This window comes from Balaenoptera musculus, chromosome 10, assembly GCF_009873245.2.
Source record: "Balaenoptera musculus isolate JJ_BM4_2016_0621 chromosome 10, mBalMus1.pri.v3, whole genome shotgun sequence".
Taxonomy (NCBI): Eukaryota; Metazoa; Chordata; class Mammalia; order Artiodactyla; family Balaenopteridae; genus Balaenoptera; species Balaenoptera musculus.
The window spans coordinates 452,456-473,553 of NC_045794.1; the positions used below are offsets into that span (position 1 = coordinate 452,456).

General features: G+C 46.7%; 1 protein-coding gene across 1 annotated transcript; it reads left to right on the forward strand.

Annotated features, from left to right (window-relative positions):
- Positions 1-1,284: 1,284 nt before the first annotated feature.
- On the forward strand, positions 1,285-21,026 carry ATP6V1E1 (ATPase H+ transporting V1 subunit E1). The gene is made up of 9 exons (XM_036865190.1): positions 1,285-1,443; positions 6,968-7,033; positions 8,829-8,938; positions 9,340-9,406; positions 15,460-15,549; positions 16,117-16,185; positions 17,359-17,453; positions 19,438-19,525; positions 20,463-21,026. Exons 1-9 carry the CDS (start codon positions 1,411-1,413, stop codon positions 20,523-20,525), a joined length of 681 nt encoding a protein of 226 aa, XP_036721085.1. The 5' UTR covers positions 1,285-1,410; the 3' UTR covers positions 20,526-21,026.
- The last annotated feature ends 72 nt before the right edge of the window (positions 21,027-21,098 follow it).

Sequence of the window (21,098 nt, forward strand, 5' to 3'; positions counted from 1 at the left end):
CCCTCTGTGCTCTTCCTCCCCAAAACCCACAACCCCTGACCAATTATGTGAAGATCCCCAGAGGTGTACCTATAATATACCTAACAGTATCCCTCAAACTGTCCAGGTCAACAAAGAGGGAAGTTTGAGCAACTGTCACCCCCAAGAAGAACTTACAAGGCAGGTCAACTAAATGAAAGGTGGTATCCGGGATGGGGTCCTGTAACAGGAAAAGGGTATTGGGGTGTAACCGAGCAGGACTCTGTGAGGCCTTCCCAGAATAACCCTCACCCATGTCTTCTGCCTGCCCTTTGTCTGCAGAAAAACTTCAGTCAAGGAATACGTTTAATCAGACAAGTGGGAAAATGCAGAAAGGCAAACAGTCAAGCAAGCCAAAATAATAATACTTTAGCCATTACACAGTCAAGGACCTTTAGCTCTCCCGCAAGGGCTGTACAGTTAATGTTCTGAGCCGGGTCCTTCCAGCTGTTCTGCAGACACGGAAGCCCCCACCAGGTGGGAGAGGTTAGCTGCTCGCTGCCCACGGCACACAGGCCTCAGGCCGGTTGGAACTAGGTTGATGATGCTGATTCCCGATTACCTCACCACCAACCAACCAGAAGAAGCTCCACGAGCTAATCATGCCCTGTTCCTGGAACACTGTAAGACTCCTCACCACCCCCTCCAGGTGGGGGACACAGTTTTGAGGGCATTAGCCTGTTGTGGCCCCCTGTGCCTGGCAAAGCAATAAAACTATTGTTTTCTACTTCACCCAAAACTCCGTCTCCAAGATATAATCCGGCACTGGTGTACAGAGGCCGAATTTCCGCAACAGAAGAATACTAAGGAAATTGGTTAAACTGTGGGCTTTTGTCAACACATTAGCCTCGGTTAATGAAATATAACAAATGTACCCCAGAAAGAGAGGAGGCTAACAATATGGGAACCTGAGCTCAATTCTCCGTAAATGTAAAGCTGCTCTAAAAATAAAACCTGTTAATAAGTAAAATATTGACGCAGTTGCTTCCATTAGGGCCAGGAAAGTAAAACAAATTCTGGTTGGCAGAAATAAACTTTTTTTAAAAACGCAAGGGCTACAAGGCTCAGTCAACGTCACGGGCAGGACAGCAGACCTTCCCTCCCGCCTCGGAGCGGGCTGCTGGGGAAAAGACCGGGAGAGGTCACGAGAAGTCACGAGAAGTCACGAGTGAGCAACAGGAAGCGAGGAGGGGCGGGGCGAGGCGGGGCGGGACTTCCGGGCCTCTCTCTCCCCACTGGCTGGGCTGCCCGGCGACCTGCGCAGGAACCGGAAGCCGCGCTCACAAAACAGAAGAGGCCGGAAGCGCATCTGCCTTTAGTCTCCTTTTCGCCTGCTGCCCGCGTCGGTGCTGAGCTCCGGCCGGTAACCCGCTGCCTCCCGTCGCTTGCACCATGGCCCTCAGCGATGCCGACGTGCAGAAGCAGGTGAGCGCTAGGCTGGGCCCCGAGAGGCGGGCGGGTGCCGCCCCGGGTCTGGGGAAGCTCCGCGGCGGCCTCGTTGGCCAGACCTCCCCGTCCCCGGGACCCCGCCTCGGGACTGTGCAGGTCGGGGCCGCGTCGGGCTTGCGGGGGAGCCGCCGGCCCGGGGTCGCGGCGTTGCTCGGCGCTTTGGAGTTCGCGGGCGCCGGGCGTTGACCACCCAGGCCCGGACTTCGGGGAAGGGCACTCAGGCCGCAGTTTAGAGAACTCGTCTCTTTCTAGCTGAAGTTCTCGGAAAACCCTGACTAACGCTCACTCACTGCCTTGTGAGCCTTCTTAGATGAGCAGTACGGTGGTTTTTCCTTGGATGTTTCCAGTGCCTTTAAAACGCTTCTGCACTTTATTCATTAGGTGATATGCTCTCAGAAGCGTGGTGGTTCTTCCTTTCAGGGGATCTTAGGCTGATCACGGAGGGTAACAAAAATAGCGTCTGTGGGGCACTGTAGGAGATCTTACCGCATGCTTACAGAACAGCGCGGGTTTTGAACATTAATCAGCGCTGCGTCTGAGTTTTACTGTAGGAAAAAGGACGCAGTGCCCTCCACATAGTCCAGTGGTCACACCCCTAGTACCAGCTCTCGTCCTCCTCTTTTCCTTCGTTTTCCGCCTTGTTGTGATGTATTGAAAACTAGGGCTTCCCCAGGAAGAATACATGGCAAAGGTAAAGCAGTGAAACTAGGCCAGAACCACGTTTTCTTTCTGTAAAATAGTAAGAACGAGGAAATGTATCGTCTGTACCCCTTCACACTACACGCCGTCCCCATCAGGGCGGTGCTTGTGTTCCCGGTATTCCCGGCAGTGACCAGGCCTGAGTATCGAGCACCGAGTAGGCGCCTAGAAATCTGGGTTTCCTTCAACTTCCTGCTCTTTAGGAGTTAGTAAAATTTTAATATAGTTATTTCCTGCTTTTCATCACAGTTGATTTCTGGAAACTACATTGCAAAGCCGAATGGTGAAACTGTCTTTAGTCCTCATGCACTTTGGGTTAAGTCAAATCTTGTTACTCTCTTTGTTGTCAGATGTCTGCTTCAGTAAAGCAAAGTGCTGATTTCGGTAAACATCACTGCTTTTAGAGCTGGGAGAATCTGCAGACTTTCATGGATTCTGAGACAAGGGGGAAGCATAGATGTTTTTCAGGCACCATTAGGTGTGGGTCAGTGAAACCCTAGGATGCTCTGTGAGATTGCACTGGAGCGGCCAAGAGTGCTAAGCCAAACAGTCTCCTATAGGAGATATATTATGAACTTACATCAGAAATGGACTACTCGTTCCTGTTGGTTTTTCCATCACAAGTAGGTAAATGTATTTAAAAAGAGCCCCCTAGAATCTACTAAATCTTCTTAACTCAAGGATGAACTTGAGTGCTGGAAATAAAATACTAATACTTAAATGTGAAAAGAAATCCTGGGTTTCCTGATTTCTTCCCCACTGTATTAAAGTATTTGTGTATGTTGCTTTTTTTTTGTCTGAGGAGTATGGTCATTTATTTCATCAAATTTTCAAAAGAATCGTGACTCCAGAAGTGTAGAACCCAGTAGCTTTAGCAGGAAGAAGAAAAGTATATTTTAAGGGCAGATTTTTCTGCCTTAAGGGTGGAGTTAAATGTCCTCAAGGGGTTGACTTTCTCTTGTTGGAACTCCTAAAGGCAGAATATGTTCTTGTTGACTGTAAACGGGCTTCTCTGACCTGGGTTAAAATGAGTGTGTTTTGCTCTAGGCTGTGCAGATCTCGTCAGATCTGGCAGCACAGGGTCCAGCACGAGAGATGGAGGCAGATAATGCAGGTTTGAGTCAGGGTTCACCTCTAGAGGCCAGTGTCTTGTAGCATTTATAAGCACCTGAGCTGATTACTGTCTTTAAACTACTTTCAAAGTTCCAGACAGTGCAGTGTGAGTTTGATCTGAACTTGTGACGATTCCATTCCTCACCACAAACAGAAACACACACACAGGCACAGGTGTGTGGAGGTTGATCCATTTAGCAAGTTCACCGTGGTTTTTCTTAACAGTGTAGATTTGGGTTCGGTACCCCAATTTTTCAAGGCTTGAGATTTTATAAGTGTTGTATTACCTATAAAACGGGCTCTGATTGTCATAATTATTTTGGCTCCTCTCTGGTAGGGAGCTCCTAAGAATTTTGACAAAAAATAAGTCTTCCCTTCTAAAACCATACTGTGTGTTTTCCTCAAGACTTTGATGCCATGAGGTTGTATTCTTTTTTTTTTTTTTTAAAGCACCTGCTCTTTATTTTCCCTTTTTTAAAAAAATTTATTTATTTTTTGGCTGCGTTGGGTCTTTGTTGCTGCACGCGGGCTTTTCTCTAGTTGCGGCGAGCGGGGGCTACTCCTCGTTTCAGTGCGCGGGCTTCTCATTGCCGTGGCTTCTCTTGTTGTGGTGCACGGGCTCTAGGCACACAGGCTTCAGTGGTTGTGGTGCGAGGGCTCAGTAGTTGTGGCTCACGGGCTCTAGAGTGCAGGTTCAGTAGTTGTGGTGCACGGGCTTAGTTGCTCCGCGGCACGTGGGATCATGGGCTCGAAGCCATGTTCCCTGCACTGGCAGGCAGATTCTTAACCACTGCGCCACCAGGGAAGTCCCTAGGTTGTATTCTTAACTCACTTTTTTTAATTGTGTAAAAGACATTACGTGAAGTTTACCTTTTTAACCATTTTTTTTTTTTTTGGCGTATAGTTGCCTTACAACGTTGCATTAGTTTCTGCTGCACAACGAAGTGAATCAGCTATAGGTATACACATATCCCCTCCCTCTTGGACCTCCCTCCCACCCACCCCCCATGCCCCCCACCCCCCATCCCCCCCATCTTGGTCCCCACAGAGCATCAAGCTGAGCTCCCTGTGCTCTACAGCAGGTTCCCACTAGCTATCTCTTTTACACGTGGTGGTGTATTTATGTCAAACCTAATCTCCCAGTTCATCCCACCCCCCCTTCCCCCACTGTGTCCACATGTCCATTCTCTACGTCTCCGTTTCTATTCCTGCCCTGCAGATAGGTTCATCTGTACCGTTTTTCTAGATTCTACACATACGCGTTAACATGCGATATTTGTTTTTCTCTTTCTGACTTACTTCACTCTGTGTGACAGACTCTAGGTCCATCCATGTCTCTACGAATGACCCAGTCTTGTTCCTTTTTATTCCATTGTATAGATGTGCCACATCTTCTTTATCCATTCATCTGTCGATGGGCATTTAGGTTGGTTCCACATCCTGGCTATTGTAAATAGTGCTGCAGTGAACATTGGGGTACATGTGTCTTTTTGAATTATGGTTTTCTCAGGGCCTTTTTAACCATCTTTAAGTGAATGATTTAGTAGTGTTAAGTATATTCACATTCTTGTGAAACAAATCTTAACTCACTTTTGTTACAGACTCTAAAAAGTAGTTGGGGTACCTCAGAGGGTTTGAAACTCCCAACAGATTCTCACTCATTCACAAATGTTTACTGAGCACCTACTGTGGGGGAAGTAAACCCTTAACCCCGTGTCCTGGGTTTACGGTGGTGTTTACTTTTATGCGGGACAGTTAGTAAGTGAAATGAGTTAATAACCTAGAGGCTCTACATTAAATTTTTTCAAGCTGCTTTTTTTCTTTTTAATTCATTATTCCTTTCAGGTAGAGCCCCTATGAAATGAAACTACCAGTGAGTTTGATTAGCTGTGTTGCTTGTATATTCATTTGGGTATATTTTACATCTGCCACTAGAGACAGTACTCTGTTTATGAGTATAAATTAGATCAGTCACCCCAAGCCCCATTCAGAAGACTTTGGGGACTTCATTCTTCAATTGTAGCCAGAGATCTAAAACCCTTTAGCAAGTTCCTAGGCTTATAGTTTAGTTGAGGAGAGGCACAGGCAAGCAGACAATTAGGACTGTGTGTTTAGGCGGAGAAGTGCAGAGTGTCCTGGGTGCAGATAAGTGAGAGGTTCAGGAGATTTTCCAAAGGAGGTGACAGTTAAGCGAGCTGAGGCTCAAGAAGATGGCTGGGCTGGGGGTGGGGGAGTGTTCCAAGTGGAAGGAACAGCATGTTTGAAATCTCAGAAGTGGAAAGAATGGCGAGCTCAAGGAAGTGAAAACCTGAAATGAGTGTAGCATGGGGACTTCCCTGGTGGCGCAGTGGTTAAGAATCTGCCTGCCAGTGCAGGGGACACAGGTTCGAGACCTGGTCCGGGAAGATCCCACCTGCCGTGGAGCAAGTAAGCCCACGTGCCGCAACTACTGAAGCCCACGCGCCGCAACTACTGAAGCCCACGCGCCTAGAGCCTGTGTTCCGCAGCAAGAGGAGCCACCGCAATGAGAAGTCCGCACACTGCAATGAAGAGTGGCCCCCGCTCGCTGCAACTAGAGAAAGCCCGCACACAGCAACGAAGACCCAACACAGCCAAAAATAAATTAATTAATTTTAAAAAATGTAGGATGAGAGGAACTAGGAGTCTGAGGAGTGGCCAGTGGTGGAGGTTACATTTCATGTGATGCTGGAGAGGTGAGCAGTGACCACATCACAGACCTTCTAAAATCTCTGCACTTTATCCTAAGGGGGGGTGTGGTACGTGACGAGAGGGGCATTTGTAAAGGATCTTCCTGGTTGCCAGGTAGAGTTGGTTAGCAAGGGAACAAGACTGAGAGCCCAGAGAAAATATGGAAGCTGTTGCAGTAATTCCGCCAAGAGATGACGATAGCAAAGATGAGATTGTGGCTGTGAAGATGGAGAGAGACGGACAAATTAAAGAGGTGTTAGAAGAGAGAACTCTTAGGACATGGTGACTGGATGTGGGGCCTGAGATACGGGAGGAGACGACTTGGATGTTGGTGCCGGTCCTCGAGGCAGAGGTCAAGTGGGAGGTGGGAGGAGAGCGATCAGTGTTCCTTACTGAGCGTGTGGAATTTCAGTTGCTGCGAGTAGGATCTCCTGGAGGAGCTGTCTAGGAGGCGGAGGAGGAAGCGTATGGCCCCAGAGCAGGCTGAGGAGGAGAGCAAGGACGTGGTGGGAGCGAAGGGAAGCGCGTGCTCAAGAAGGGTGGTGGTCAGTGTACCAAGAGACACTGCAGATGCAGTAAGATAAGGGCGAGGAGATCGCTGCCATCTTACGAGAGTGATTTCACTGGGTTGGGGGGTGGGGACTCAGGTTGGAGTGCCTCGAGAGTAGGAGGCCCTCTGGTACACTCCATTAGAAATGGAGAAGGGGAAAGGACGGTCTGGCTGAAGGAGGCCGGAAGTAGAGGAGGACGTGTATTCAGTCCTTCCTCCCCATAGACTCTGAGTTCCTTGAGAGTAGGATAATGACCTGTTTACCTGTGTTGTTGAATATTGCATCTGGTCCATTTGCTGGAGTAAATTCCAGATTGTAAGTTACCTGAGAACAGAAAGGCATTCCATAAATGATTGTTGAAAGAATCAGAAAAGATATTTTTTCTTGTCATATTCAAAAATAAAGTAACCTTTTCCTTCTCCTTATAGATTAAGCACATGATGGCTTTTATTGAACAAGAAGCCAATGAGAAAGCAGAAGAAATAGATGCAAAGGTGAGATTCCACTTCCTAGGTTTAAGAAGTTATCAAAGTTTTGTACTGTCTTGCTTTGCTAATTAGTACTTAGTAAAATTGTTTAACAGAGCATTGCATAGGACCAGTAAGAATCTCTTTAACGTTAAAAATAGATTTTCCTTTTTAAACATTCTTTAATTTTTTTGCCTGTGCCGCGTGGCACGCAGGATCTTAGTTCCCCGGCCAGGGATCGAGCCTGTCCCCCTGCAGTGGAAGCATGGAATCCTAACCACTGGACCGCCAGCGAAGTCCCAAAATTCTGATTGTCAATAAGTGTCCTGAAATTTTATGGTAGGGAGTAGAAAAGTAAGGGATGGATTAATTTTCTCATGGAATCCAAACTCAGACATTGAGCAACTGTGGCTAACTGATAGCTGGTCAGGGGAGGATGTAGTATTTTTTCATTGTTGTGTTGCTTTTTTATTTGCGCTTGCTGCAAAAAAGGTAAATACACAGTTTGGCGTATGTGAAAGGCATAAAATGCCTTTGGTGTATGTGAAGGCATAAAATGAAAGCCCCTGTTCATCATGAAGGCAGCGGTCAGCATCTAGAAATTTTACAGATATTTTGAGTTGCACAGTGTTTCTGTACAGTATATAAAATTGTTCTTTTCTCTAGGTATAATCATAGTAGGTCAGAATATATCATCTAATACTTGATTTTCATTGTCCTTTTACTTTATTCTACAGTGGTTACATTTGTTACTTATCAGTAAAGCCTTAAAATTGTGTGTGCCTGGTATCCTAGGGCCAAAACTGAACGTTTGAACTATTTGAGTAATTTATCATCTAAGGAAGAAAAGACTTATTTTGCCTGTCACTGAAATAAAACAGTTGAGAGGGTGTTGTTTAATATATATATATATTTTTTATTGAAGTATAGTTGGGTAACAATATTATATTAATTTCAGGTGTACAGCATAGTGATTCAACATTTTTATAGATTATACTCCATTTAAAGTTGTTACAAAGTAATGGCTGTCTTTCTCTGTGCTGTACAGTATATCCTCGTTGCTTGTTGAGTATTGTTTTGATGGCCATAGGAGCGCTGCAGTGTCTCGTATGGTTAGTTTCCTTATTTCTCTCTGGGACAAATACAGAACTTCTGTTTCAGTTGGTAAATGCATTTCTATTTAAAGTAGTCTTATCTCGTGTAATACCATCATCTGTACTTATTTCCTGTGATAGGTATAGAAATAAGCTGTTAGGCATTTATTTTAGAATATGAAAGTTCCAGTATCTGTGCCAAGCATTAAACATCTGAATCAATAACTTTAGCTAGCTTCCAAAGTCATAATTTCTTACTGCCTGAAAATCACAGATGGCTGATATACTAAGATACCCTTTGTAAAAAGTGACTGCTCAATAATTAACACTAATAAAACTGATAACTCAGATTTATGTAGTTTATAATTTTAAAAGGACTGTTAGGTTTTGACCTACAAAGGAAAGAATACTATATTTATTTTTTTATTTTATAAGGGAGGACACTTAGACTGAGATTTCTCGACCAAATTTTTTAGACAGTAACTCAGATCTTCTAACTCCAAATTCTGTGTCCTTTTCATTAGCCCTCTATTAAACACATGGATCAAATTTAAAATACATAATTTTTTTCATACACAGAATCTTCTGATTATATTCATTGAAACTTTGTTGGTGGATACTAGATATGGAATAAGGTGGAATATAAGCAACTACCCTGGTCATCAGCTGCTTAAAATAAAACTGTCGAAATCTGTATAATGAATTAATAATAATAAATTCCTTGGTAGGCAGAAGAAGAGTTCAACATTGAGAAAGGTCGTCTTGTGCAGACCCAAAGACTGAAGATTATGGAATACTACGAGAAGAAAGAAAAGCAGATTGAGCAGCAGAAGAAAATGTGAGCTTTGAAAATCACTGGGACGAGAGGGTAAAGCAGGTGCTTTGGAGTCAGGCAGTTACGGGTTCTGGTCTTAACTGGACCACTCACTGATTAACTAACCTTGGTCAAGTTGCTTAACTTCTCTTTCCTCATTTGGGAAAATGGAAGGCTCACAGGATTATTGAAAGATATAGTTGAAATAACTGATAAGAAAGTCTTGCCACTTCATAAGCATTCAATAAATATTTCCTTATCTTTGAAAATAAGTGGGTAAAAACCGCTACATGTATTTCAGGGAGTTCTCTTTGGGATCTGTACAAAGAGAAGTGTTTGCACGTATGTAGGAGGTTGTACCTTTCTTTCTCTACGGTGGTTGTTTTTTATGCTGTAATGATACTATTTCTCCGTGCCTTTTGCAGTCAGATGTCTAATTTGATGAATCAAGCGAGGCTCAAAGTCCTCAGAGCAAGAGATGACCTTATCACCGTGAGTAATTAGCCCCTTTAGTTATAGAATTATAAAATGTTTATTCATTTGTCTGTTATAGAGAATTCACTAGTTAACGTTAGATTAAGGAGCTGATGAATGATTTTTAGAGAGAAAACATTTGGTCAGCAAATCATTACACTAGGTATTGTAATAAATACGGAAATGAATAAGATGTGTGTCCAGTCTTCAAGGACCTGCTGCTCTAACAGAGCATGTAGCTCCTGGGTATATAGCACGTGATGGGGGGACCATACAGTATCTGAGGGCGATGGGGACTAATAAGGCTAGAAAAGTAGGATGGAGTTACTATGGGGCCATGAGTGCAAGTGAAGAGCTGTGCTTGCTTTCAGTAGAAAGCTGTTGAAGGTTTCATTTTATTTTATGAGGAATATCATAAATAGGGTTCATGATATGAGTACGTAGACTAAATTTTTTTTTTTTTTTTTAACGTAGACTAAATTTAGCAGAGAAGAGGTTAGACAGAAAACCATTTGGGGAGTACTGTCACCCAAAGGAGAGGGCAGAAACATACCACTTAGATGAGACAGCCTGAAGGAATTTGAATTAATTCAGAAACAAGGGACTTCCCTGGCGGTCCAGTGGTTAGGACTCTGCTCTTCCACTGTAGGGGGCACAGGTTCGATCCCTGGTCAGGGAACTGAGATCCTGCAAGCTGCGTGGTGTGGCCAAAAAAAAAAAAAAAATGTAGAAACCAAGCGGAGGCCTCTGTTTCCGCTGTTACTCATTGTTATTGTGGAGGCCCTAGATTTCTTACAAAATGGAGAGACAAGTTATATAAATATTGGGAAGGAAGAAAGAGTTATTTTTTTGAAGATACGATTGTATACTAAAAAAATACAACATCTGAAAAACTAAGAACTAGTAATTAGTTCAAAAAGGTGACTGGCTACAAAGAGAATATACAGAACTTGATAGTTTTACTACATGCCAACAGTAAGCAATTAGGAATAAATGTTGGTGAATAGGACCTATACGGAAAAGCTGTAAAACTGAAAATATAATACTTGATTAAGCAGAAGACATACCATCTTCTTAGATGACTAGAGAAACAAACTAATATTGTAAGATATCGGTTCTTGTTAGGTGAGTCTGGCATGGTGGCAGCAAGGACTGAGTGGGGTGTCAGTGGTGACACGTTTTATAGGAGGAAGCCCCGGACGTTGGCTACTGATTGACTCCTCCGCCTCCTCTTCTTTTTTAAAAAAAATTATTTTTGGCAGTGTTGGGTCTTCATTGCTGTGCGCGGGCTTTCTCTAGTTGCGGCAATGGGGGGCTACTCTTTGTTGTGGTGCGCAGGCTTCTCATTGCAATGGCTTCTCTTGTTGCAGAGCACAGGCTCTAGGCACATGGGCTTCAGTAGTTGTGGCGTGCAGGCTCAGTAGTTGTGGCTCGTGGGCTCTAGAGCGCAGGCTCAGTAGTTGTGGCGCACGGGCTTAGTTGCTCCACGGCATGTGGGATCTTCCCGGACCAGGGCTCGAACCCGTGTCCCCTGCATCGACAGGTGGATTCTCAACCACTGCACCACCAGGGAAGCCCCCCACCTCCTCTTCTAAGGCTGACGCCAAACCCTGAGTTTCAGGCCCGGCTGCCTAGGAGGGTGGCTCCGTTAACATGGTAGGAAGTCAGGAGGGTGGGCTCTTTTAAGAAGAACCACCAGATCACGTTGGACATTCTTTGAGGGGCCAGGAAGCCTCCAGATGGAAGTGTCTGCCAGGATGTCAAGTGTGAGGATACACAGAGGTGACTCACTAACATAACTCCCTTAACACTTAATAGACCAAACTTAATAGACCCCAGAGTAGCCAGAGTTTATCTGCTTCTAAAATTGTCACAACTGAATGTCTTTCTGCTTTCGATGCTAACTTGATCTTTTAGTTTTTACTCTTCTATTTTCATTTCATAGTTAGCTGGGTCCCTTTGGCAGTCAGCTGTTTGGACTGCAGGGTTTGCCTGTGTTGGTCCTGCACTGTGTGCTCAGTCCTGTAGGAGTCTGCTGTCTAACTGGGTCTAGACCAGAGACTGTATCTATACTGCAGCCTCTTGAGTGTGACTGTGAAGAATTAGTCATTACCTCGGAGACGGAAGGGAGAGAGCAGCCTGAACCAAAAACAGAGGCCTGGAATTGACAACACGGGCAGGAAATGGAATTGTCCAGTAGAGTGGGGAGTGTAGGAGCCGAGGCTGGAGAGAGAGACTAGGGTTCAGCTGGAAGAGCCTTGAATGCCTGCTGAAGAGTGTGGGACAAATCCTTTGACCAACTCTCTTAACTCTTAATAGGCATAGAGATCACCTGGAGGGCCTTGTTAAAATTCAGACTCCCGGCCCCATTTCCAGAGATTTTCTATGTTCTCATCAGGAATAAACAGCCCAGAGTAATCTTGTTGCAGGGGGTCTGAGAACCACACTGAGAAATACTGCTTTAGGCTTAGATTTGTGTTGGAGAAAGAGAACTGGTGACGTGGGGAGAGGAAATGAGGTTATGGCTTAACTTTGACCTGAAGGTCAAGACATGGAGAAGCCTAGACCACGTGGCGGCAGAGGACATGAAGAGACGGCACCCACAGCTGCTGACAGGTGTGGCCTGTAGGACTTGGTGGCTGCAGGTTGTGAGGCGTCAAGAACGACCGAAGCTTTCTCACCAGGTCGCTGGGCACTTGGATAGGTGGTGAGGGTTAGAAATACAGGGGGAGGAGCAGGTGGGGAATGGTGATGAATCTTGGCGTTTGAATCGCCTTCGGAGTCCAGGCGAACTTAAGGGAGGCTGGGGCTTCCACTCAGACAGCACACAGGTCCCACGTGGAGCTGCGTGGCATGGGTGAGGTCGCCAGGTCGTGGATGGAGAACTACAGGGCCAGGGGAGCAAACCGAGAAGCCTCCAGCTTACGGCAGGAAAATAAGAGACTGCTAAGGAACATGGGGGGAAAGCAGTCGTGTTGGAGGAGAAGAAGGAGAAGCCAAGGGGACAGAAAACTTGAAGAACAAAATGGTAATCAAATACAGTGTCTCATGCTTCAGCGAGTCCAAGGGGGAGGAGCGCAGTGGTCTTTGGAGTTGGGGATCGAGGTTTCACTTCTAACTCGTACCAGAGCAGCGCCGTTGGGTTGGTAGAGACAAAGCCTGGTGGTGAAAGCTGGACAAGCGAGCATGCGGTGAGGGGCTGAAGGCAGCGGGCATGTGAACTGTCGGGGTTTTCTTGTTTTTCTTTTATTTTTTCTCGTTTTGTTGAACTGTCCATGTTTTGGTAGATGGCAAAGCCAGTTATTCTGTAGTGTGCAACTTGGTTTCAGAGCACAGCCTGAGCTTTTGTTTTGCTAATGTATAATGAGAATTTTGTTAAAATAAACATTTCTGTAATTTCAGTTGTTCTAAAGCGCTTGTTTCCTTAGTCCTTTGCAGCCTAACATCTTGCCGTCAGGTAGTTTGCAGTTTAGTGAACCCCAGTAATGAAGCGGCACGGAGGGTGAGGAAACCGGCTGTGAGATGATGGGGAACAGGGCTACACGTGCATGTTTCTGTGGATTTGGCTCTTTTAAAACGTTTATTTTTTCAGCTTTAACCATAGAATAAGAAACTGTGAAAGGAAGGGCATTTGTCAAGCAGTTGGCTAGAAAAGGATGTTGACAAAAGATGGAAGGAAGGAGAAAATACAGAACCAGGATAAAAATGGAAAGCAAACAGGCAAGCTGTTCTGCTACCTGAAGTGCATGGTTGCGTAGTCCTTTAGCTACTTTTCTCTGCTGTTTACCCTTTTCCCTGCCTGCCATGAGGCTTTCCAGGTGTAAGAGCCCATGCTTTGGAATCCCTGTGAGGTGTGTTTCTATTTCACCACTATCTGCTGTTCGGTGGGCGAATTTTTTTTATCCTAATATTTCTTCATTTATTTATTTGGCTGCATCGGATCTTTGTTGCAGCACACGGGCTCAGTAGTGCAGCACGTGGGCTCTCTAGTTGCAGCATGCGGGCGCTCTAGTTGTGGCGCATGGGCTCTAGAGCGCGTGGGCTTAGTTGCCCTGCAGCATGTGGGATCTTAGTTCCCAGACCAGGGATCGAACCTGCGTCCCCTGCATTGGAAGGCTGATTCTTTATCACTGGACCACCAGGGAAGTCCCGGTGGGCGAATTTTTTAACCCTTTTGAACCTTCCTTTTCTTATAAAATGGGGAAAGCATATGCGTGAAGCTTCTTTAGAATTAAGTTGGTCCACATAGGAAAAGTGACCGTGCAGTGCCTCACACAGGACAGGCCTGGGGTAAGTAACAGCTCTTTACCGTCACTTCCTAAACCTCACACTGTGTAAGGTGTTGATGTTGTCTTTTAAGGGAGATAAAGAACAGACCGACCTTTAGAGATTGTGATTTGTTGGTCCTGAAGTAGAGATTTCTGGTGTTGCGGTTAAAGAGACAAAACAGAAATGTCTCTGCAGGAGGCCCGCGACTCTTCACACCAGGCACGAGCAAGGAGATGTGATTTCGATGTTGTCGTCATAATCGGGTTTTAGTTTCTTGCTTTCCAGGAGCAGAGTCTAATATTTTCAGGATCCTAGAGGCAGTTAGGTTCAGGTGGACAGATAGTGCCCTTCCAAACTCTCAAAATACTGATCTGTAGGCTGACACGCGAACGGCAGTAACCTACACCCCTCTCCATGGGGAGTCAGACTACAGCCAGAAAGTTGAGTTTAGAAGCAAAGAGTGTCACTGGGGTATTACTTAAGTTACCTTCCTGACCTGTGGGGCATGTCTTTTAAGTGGACAGGAATAATTCAGACAAGGGACACTACAGTTTATGTCGATTAGGTTTCAGCTTTCTTAGCTGGAGTAGAGTTTATTCCAAGTTCCTACTCCCTTGATTGGAGTTCTGGGTGGTGTTAAGACTCCTCATTTGTCCATTTCCAGATTTTTCATAGTGGGTTGTTTTTACAAGTGGCTGGCATCACTCTTTACAGCTTGACTTGATGCTCATTCTTTTAGAGTAAACCTGTCCCGTACTCTTCCTGTTCACCCCTACCTGCTTGATCAGTGTGGACAGTCAACTCCAGCACAAAGAGAGCTGTGCTTGAGGGGTCTCCTGGTGAGGAGGGGCTGAGGTTCCTTTCAGCCAGATGTCTTGTATCATAAACGCTTCAAATCTTTGTGCCGTAAGCGTCCTAGATTCTAAGGGCTTCAACTGCTCGCCAGTGGTTCCAGGCTGGGTGTGGCTCCAAGGGTGACTCTCAGAACCAAATACAGGGCCACTTCCTTCTCTCCACCCTCACTCCTCAAATTCTGATTGGCGTCTGCGTGAGCATGTATGTTCTCCCTCTTCTTTAAATCCCCCAAATCGCTCCAGAGATCATATTCAGTAACGGAGACGTGTATGTGGAAGGTTTACTAGGATGAAATGTTCTCAGCGGTGTTGGGTGGCCAGCAGTGGACTGAGAGGCGCCATCTCTGCCTTTTCAAGGACCTCGGTCCTCTTTTACCAGTAAGCCTGTGCGTGCTTACCACTTAATGAGTAGCTGCCGGCGTGCTCTTCTCAACCAGGTGAGATTTGTCTCCGGAGTCCCTTTCAACATCTGTTTTAGTTATAGAAGCCAGCGTTTATTATCGACCATTAGAAAATACAAACTAACATAAAGAAAATTGAGATCATTGACAGTCCAGCCTCCCGCAGGTGAACGTTGATGACCCTTTGCTCTCTGTGCAGAGACCGCTTTTTCTAATAAAAAATGGAACCGTCTTGCCCACCTGCCTTAACAGTTTGCTTTTCACGTCTGTGTGACGTAGCTCTTTCTGTGTCGGTCAGTCATGACTGATCATCTGGGCTCTTCTGCCCGGGTGTGAGTTCCCTGGGAGCCGTGGCAGTGCTCTTGCTGCCTGTATCAGTGTCCTTCGGGCAGCATCTGCTTTATCGCACACCTCAGAGAACGTGTGTGGAGCGACAACACAGCCAGAAAGTGAGAAGTGATTGGACACAAGCTGGGCCAGCCCCACGTGGGTTCCAAGCTGACTACCCAGGTGTGTAGATAACTTTTTCTTTTTCCACTCTTTGTAGGACCTACTAAATGAAGCCAAACAGAGGCTCAGCAAAGTGGTAAAAGATACGACCAGGTACCAAGTGCTGCTGGATGGACTGGTCCTCCAGGTAAGTTTGTAGGTCAGATGCACCACTGAGAGCCACGTCCCTGCAGAGTCGACAAGATGGGATAGAAGCCAGCTGTTTCTCCTGTGTTCTCATTTTAGCTCTTTTCCTTGTCTGGTCGGGAGATGTGTGGGAGGACGGTGGTGTCTGGCTGGTGGATGAGACTGATGTTGTCTTAACTTGTCCTTTGTAACCTCCAGCTGTAAACTTTCCTAATTTGACTTTACCACTAAAATGCTTGCTTTAGATATTGAGGTTCAGACCACAGGCTGTACAAATTTTAATTGTTTGCTGTTCAGCTGTTATATACAATATTTGTCTTCAACCTAGTTGATGTAAGACTCCCGTATGAATTTCGTTCCCATCACCAGAGCATTGGGTATATTTATCTTGTTTGTGATATGAAGATCTTGCCATGTTCTCATACTATGTAGGCCATCTTTGGGGGAACTTAAACAAGAGGACTGCTTTCCCAAACTAGATGAAAGAGTTATGAAGACATCTTATTTGCTGTTGTTTTATTTTATAGTTTGCAGTTTTTACTAATTGTATCTGATTGTGCTTTAATAGGGTTTGTACCAGTTGTTGGAGCCCCGAATGATCGTTCGTTGCAGGAAACAGGATTTCCCTCTGGTGAAGGTAGAGCTTGAAGAAATCCTTTTTCTTTTTAAAGATCAAAATGTTGGGGACGAAATGCATGCTGTAATAAATGACAGCTCAACCATGGGGATTAGAAGAGTCTTAACATGTTGTAGATACTAACTTAAGTGTACCTGAGCCTCTTATTTATTTTCTTAAACAAATCAAGTTGCCATCTGAGTTAGTACCCTCCTCCCTTTCTGGAGACCTTGTAATATCATAATCTTCTGAAAATTCAATAAAAACAGTACCTACTAGATTGGAGCAGAGGATAGACAATACCATCTAAATGAAAGAGACAGAGGCGGGGGGAGGGGCAGGTGGAGACGGTGTTTAATGGGGACAGTTTCAGCTTGAGAAGGTGGAATGTTCTGGAGAGGGATGGTGGGGACAGTTGCACAACAATGAACGTACTTAAAGCCACGAACTGTACACTTAAAACTGATCACGATGGTAAATTTCATGTGCATTTTACCGCAGTTTTTAAAAGCAGTGAGCTGGGGGAAGTGGAGGTGTAGGACAGATGGAGGAGGGTTTCTCACGCTGCACTGCACTGAGCGTGGCGTGGAAAGTCCCATCTTCGGACAGCACTGTAGGCTCCAGGAGACACATGAGAACGTTTTCTTGAAGGAACTTCAGTCTTTTTCTGGCACGATTACTAGTTGAACAGACTGACACATACATTGGGGCTCAGACAGTATCTGTGCTTTTGTGACGGGCTTATTTCACTTGGCAGTAATGTCTTCAGCGTTCATTCATGTTGTAGCGCGTGTCAGGATTTCTGTCTTTAAGGCTGAATTATATCTATAGACCACATTTTATTTATTCATTTATGTGTTAATAGACACCTGGGTCGTTTCTACCTTTTGAGTATTGTGAGCAATGCTGCTGTGAACATGGGTGTACAAATACCTGTTGGGTCTGTGCTTTTACTTCTCTTGGATAAATACCCAGAGGTAGACTTGCTGGATCCTGTGGTGATTCTGTGTTTAATTTTTGAGGGACTACAGTACCATCTGCCACAGCAGCTGTACCGTTTTACATTCCCACCAGCAACACGTCTGTTCTTTTACTTGAAAAATAAGTAGGAATATCTGTTTGTACAGATTGTTGGTTTTTTGGATACCTGCTCCATAGTTTCTGATAAAACCTCTCTGTTTTTTGTTTTTCCAGGCTGCGGTGCAAAAAGCAATCCCCGTGTACAAAATCGCCACCAAAAGAGACGTTGATGTCCAGATTGATCAGGAGGCCTACCTGCCTGAGGAAATGTAAGGAACGTTTCTGCTTTTAACACCCGAGCTGCTCTGGCTGCGCAAACGGCCGTCCGCCCGGCCTTGCACGTGTCCTCTGGGCGCCCCTGGCAGGATGGCGGTGTGGCCACCCCACGCGTGCCTCGTGCTGCCTCGCGTTGGTGCCTGTTGGTCTCCCCCTTGTTAATCAGCTTCTTACGGCTCATCTTGCCGAGAAGCAGCACGGATTCTGTACCCAGAACTTGAAGCTGGGTCCACGTGTGTCCTAGGTGCTGAGAAAGGTGATCACTCCCTCTGACAAGGAAGTAGCCGTGTCTGGCTGGCAGACCCCTTGGTGTGGAATGCGAGCACCCGTGGTGCTTCTGCTGAGCGCGGGGAGACTCGGCGTGGTTGCGGGGGGTGGGGGGTGGGGTAGGAGCTCCTGGCCGGGGAGAGCCCAGGGCATTTTCCCCGTGCGCCTGCCCGCTGGTCCACCCCATGGGCCAGCATTGCGGAGGCCCTGGGACACATGAATTTCGGATTGCGAGACCTAGTTCCGAGTCCCGATTGGCCTGTTGCTCGCTGCAGGACCTCGAGCCCAAATCCCATCATCTGTAAAAGGGATCAGTCTTGCTTGCTTCATAAAGTGAGGATCAGAGATAGGGTGTGTGTGTGACGGTGCTTTCCAGCTGAGGGCCTGTGGGAGCTTAAGCATTATTGAGCATTACTGTCAGATCGAGGTCTGCTTCTCCACTCTGCCAGGTGTCGGCCAGGTAGGGTTGGACTAGTTACTTAGTCTTCCTCCTCTCTGACTTGGGATAACAGCACCCGCCTCACTGAGCGGAGTGTGGAGACCATGCAGGACTCAGCAGTTCCAGTCAGGACCACTGTGCCTGGTGCTTTGAGTTTGGGCGCTTAGAGAAGCAATCCCGTGCATGCCCTGCGTGTTACAGCATCTGCCCCGGAACTAAACACATGGATGTTTCTGAACGGAAGCAGGAGCGCTCACACCCGAGGGGTAGCTGTGAAGGGACACCAGCCACTTGCTGACAGGTGACTGGAGCCCAGGTCAGGCTCCGGAGCCACGCGAATTAGATGGTTCTGTTTTCAGAGCCTTTGAGATTCAGAATTGCAGGTGAAGGACTGTGCAGATTTAAAGTGGAGTTTTTTTCAGTAAGTCGGTCCTTTTATCCACCTCTTAAGCCTGTTTCCTGGTTTATAAATGGTGAGGAGACCCAGACTCCAGGTCCCTGGGGAATAGGAATCACGGAAGGCCCTGGACTTGGCGTTCAGGAGCGCCTGGCGCACAGCAGACACACCCCTTCCCCTGCTGCCCGCGTGGGGACAGGGCCTGTTCAGAGAAACAAAGAGGAAGGGGGGGAGGAGGATGGAGTAAGAAAATAATATTCACGTCAGAGCCCTTTGAAATTTTGTAGAGAAAATTGGCAAAATTTTTTCCAGCCTTTGTCTCAGAGCCTGCTTATTTCAAGAAATATTCTGTAAAAAATAGAATTATAACGCAGCAAAAGAATTTCATACCCTGAGGCTCCTTGTAGTAGGATGTGACCTATCGGCCTTAAACCACTGAGGACTGGGTTTGGCACCTGCTGGGATGGAGCCTTTTATCTGAGACACAGGCACTGGGGAGGATTGCCTGTCAGCACCCCGGTACCTGCAGCGTTGGGCCTTTAAGAAGCACTCAGATGAGGACTGTATGTATTGATTTGCAAACTGGGACGCAGTCTTCCCCCTTTCTGTGCAGTTGGGGAGGGCTGGTTGTTAGAATAGCATAAAATCAGATTGGCACATAGTCACTTGGTAATGACAGTTATTATCAGCCTCTACCTTAAATCTCCAGAAGCTTCTGAATTAGCTTCAAACTTATTGCATATGTTTATTGCCCCTAAGAGTGTTGAGACCATCCACACACCAAGACAGCTATTCTCCAAGAGAAGAAGGTAATTGTACGTGTGTCTGTTTCCCTCAAATCTGTAAACATGGTTATTTCCGGTGTTCTCTGTAGAGCCGGCGGGGTTGAGATCTACAACGGGGATCGCAAAATCAAGGTTTCCAATACCCTTGAAAGCCGGCTGGACCTCATAGCCCAGCAGGTGAGTGTGGGGCCACTTCTCATCAGTTAGTTGGCCTGTCGTTACAGGAGGAGGAGGTGCTGCAGAGAACATGTCAATTGGGTGGTATTTGGAATCTGTGATTCTTTCTACGTTTTTTGACATTTTCTTAAAAGGAACGGGGATTCAGGCATTTAGTGCCATTTGCTGAGAGGATACCGTTTACATGAGGGTGGCCTTGGGGTCAGAACGAGGGCTTTGTGTGTCTAGGATTTTAATGTATCTGTTTTACTGCATGTGGAGATGCTGACCCAAAGCCCCAGAAACCCAAACCCCAGCAGGAATAATGGAAAGTCAAGCAACTGCTCTTAAAGGAATTGCCACAGGGTGCCAGGCTCTTCAGGTGTTTCCGGGTTTGCAGGAAACTTGAGTTGTCCCGAGTGCAGGGCCTCTTCCAGGGGTGTGGTGTGCTGCCCCGACCTTGACCATCGTCTTCTGGTAACTTAAACCTCAGAGCTGTGCTACCCACCAGCCACATGTGGCTAAATGAACTAAAACTAGGTAAGGTGCACGGTTCGCCGCCTCAGCTGCACTGGCCGCACGCGGCTGGTGGCTGCGTCCTGCGGTCGAGTCCTCAGGCTTTTCCAGTTGCTGCCGCGCGCCTCAGCACAGACCTGCAGTCAGCTTTCCACCCGGCGCCCGGCGCGCGCTCAGCAACTGTTGAAAGAACGAGTTTAGGTGCTCCAGGATGTCACCTCTTCTCCCCGTATCAGAGCGGGACGGAAGCCTTAGACGGTCATGGCGCCCGTCGTTTTTTCTCTTTCCCCTTAAGCAGTGGCCTTAAGCCCACGTTTGCGATCGCTGAGTCTTTTGGTCGGACTCTGGCGGTGCTTGGCCAAGTACTGGGCTTCATGGCTTCGTGGCGGGGCTGAGGCGCGGGGGACGGCACCGCCTCACGCAGGAGCTTCTTTCTTCACAGATGATGCCCGAAGTGCGGGGAGCCCTGTTTGGGGCAAATGCCAACAGGAAGTTTTTGGACTAAGCCTGAGGGAGGTGGTGTCCGCCCACTGCGTGATGTGGACGTTTCTGATGGTTGAAGAGACAAGACGGCCCGCGTAGCTTCCTCTTTGCTGTCCTCCTGTCCTGTCCTGCGTCTGTCGGTGGAAGCCCTGCTGTAGCAAACGCCCCAGCTGGTGGGGACCGACAGGCGAGAGTCTCACTTAGTACGATCGAGAAACCTTCCTCTAGCTTGTCTCCAAGTAACACAGCTTCCCGCTGTTCTGCAGCATGGAGGCGAGGGGTCTGGTGGTGGGTGCATGAGTGTCCCCAGGCCTCCTGCTCTCCTGGGGTCCAGCCTCGGGGGGCGGGGTGGTGGGCTCTGGGGTCAGGTCTCCGCTCTCTGGGCTTCAAGTGCATGTGGGGCCTCATTTCTTCCAGCAGCAGCAGCTTCAGTGTTACCCGTTTGGGCCTAGAAATGTCTGTAAATGTGATTTAAGATCTAAGCCGTGAATATGCTTAATTATTTATTAAAACATAACACGTACGTGGATGTCACTGATCTATTACACAAGGCGCTCGCTGCAGGTTGTGGTTTGAGAGGGTGAAGTTCTCACTG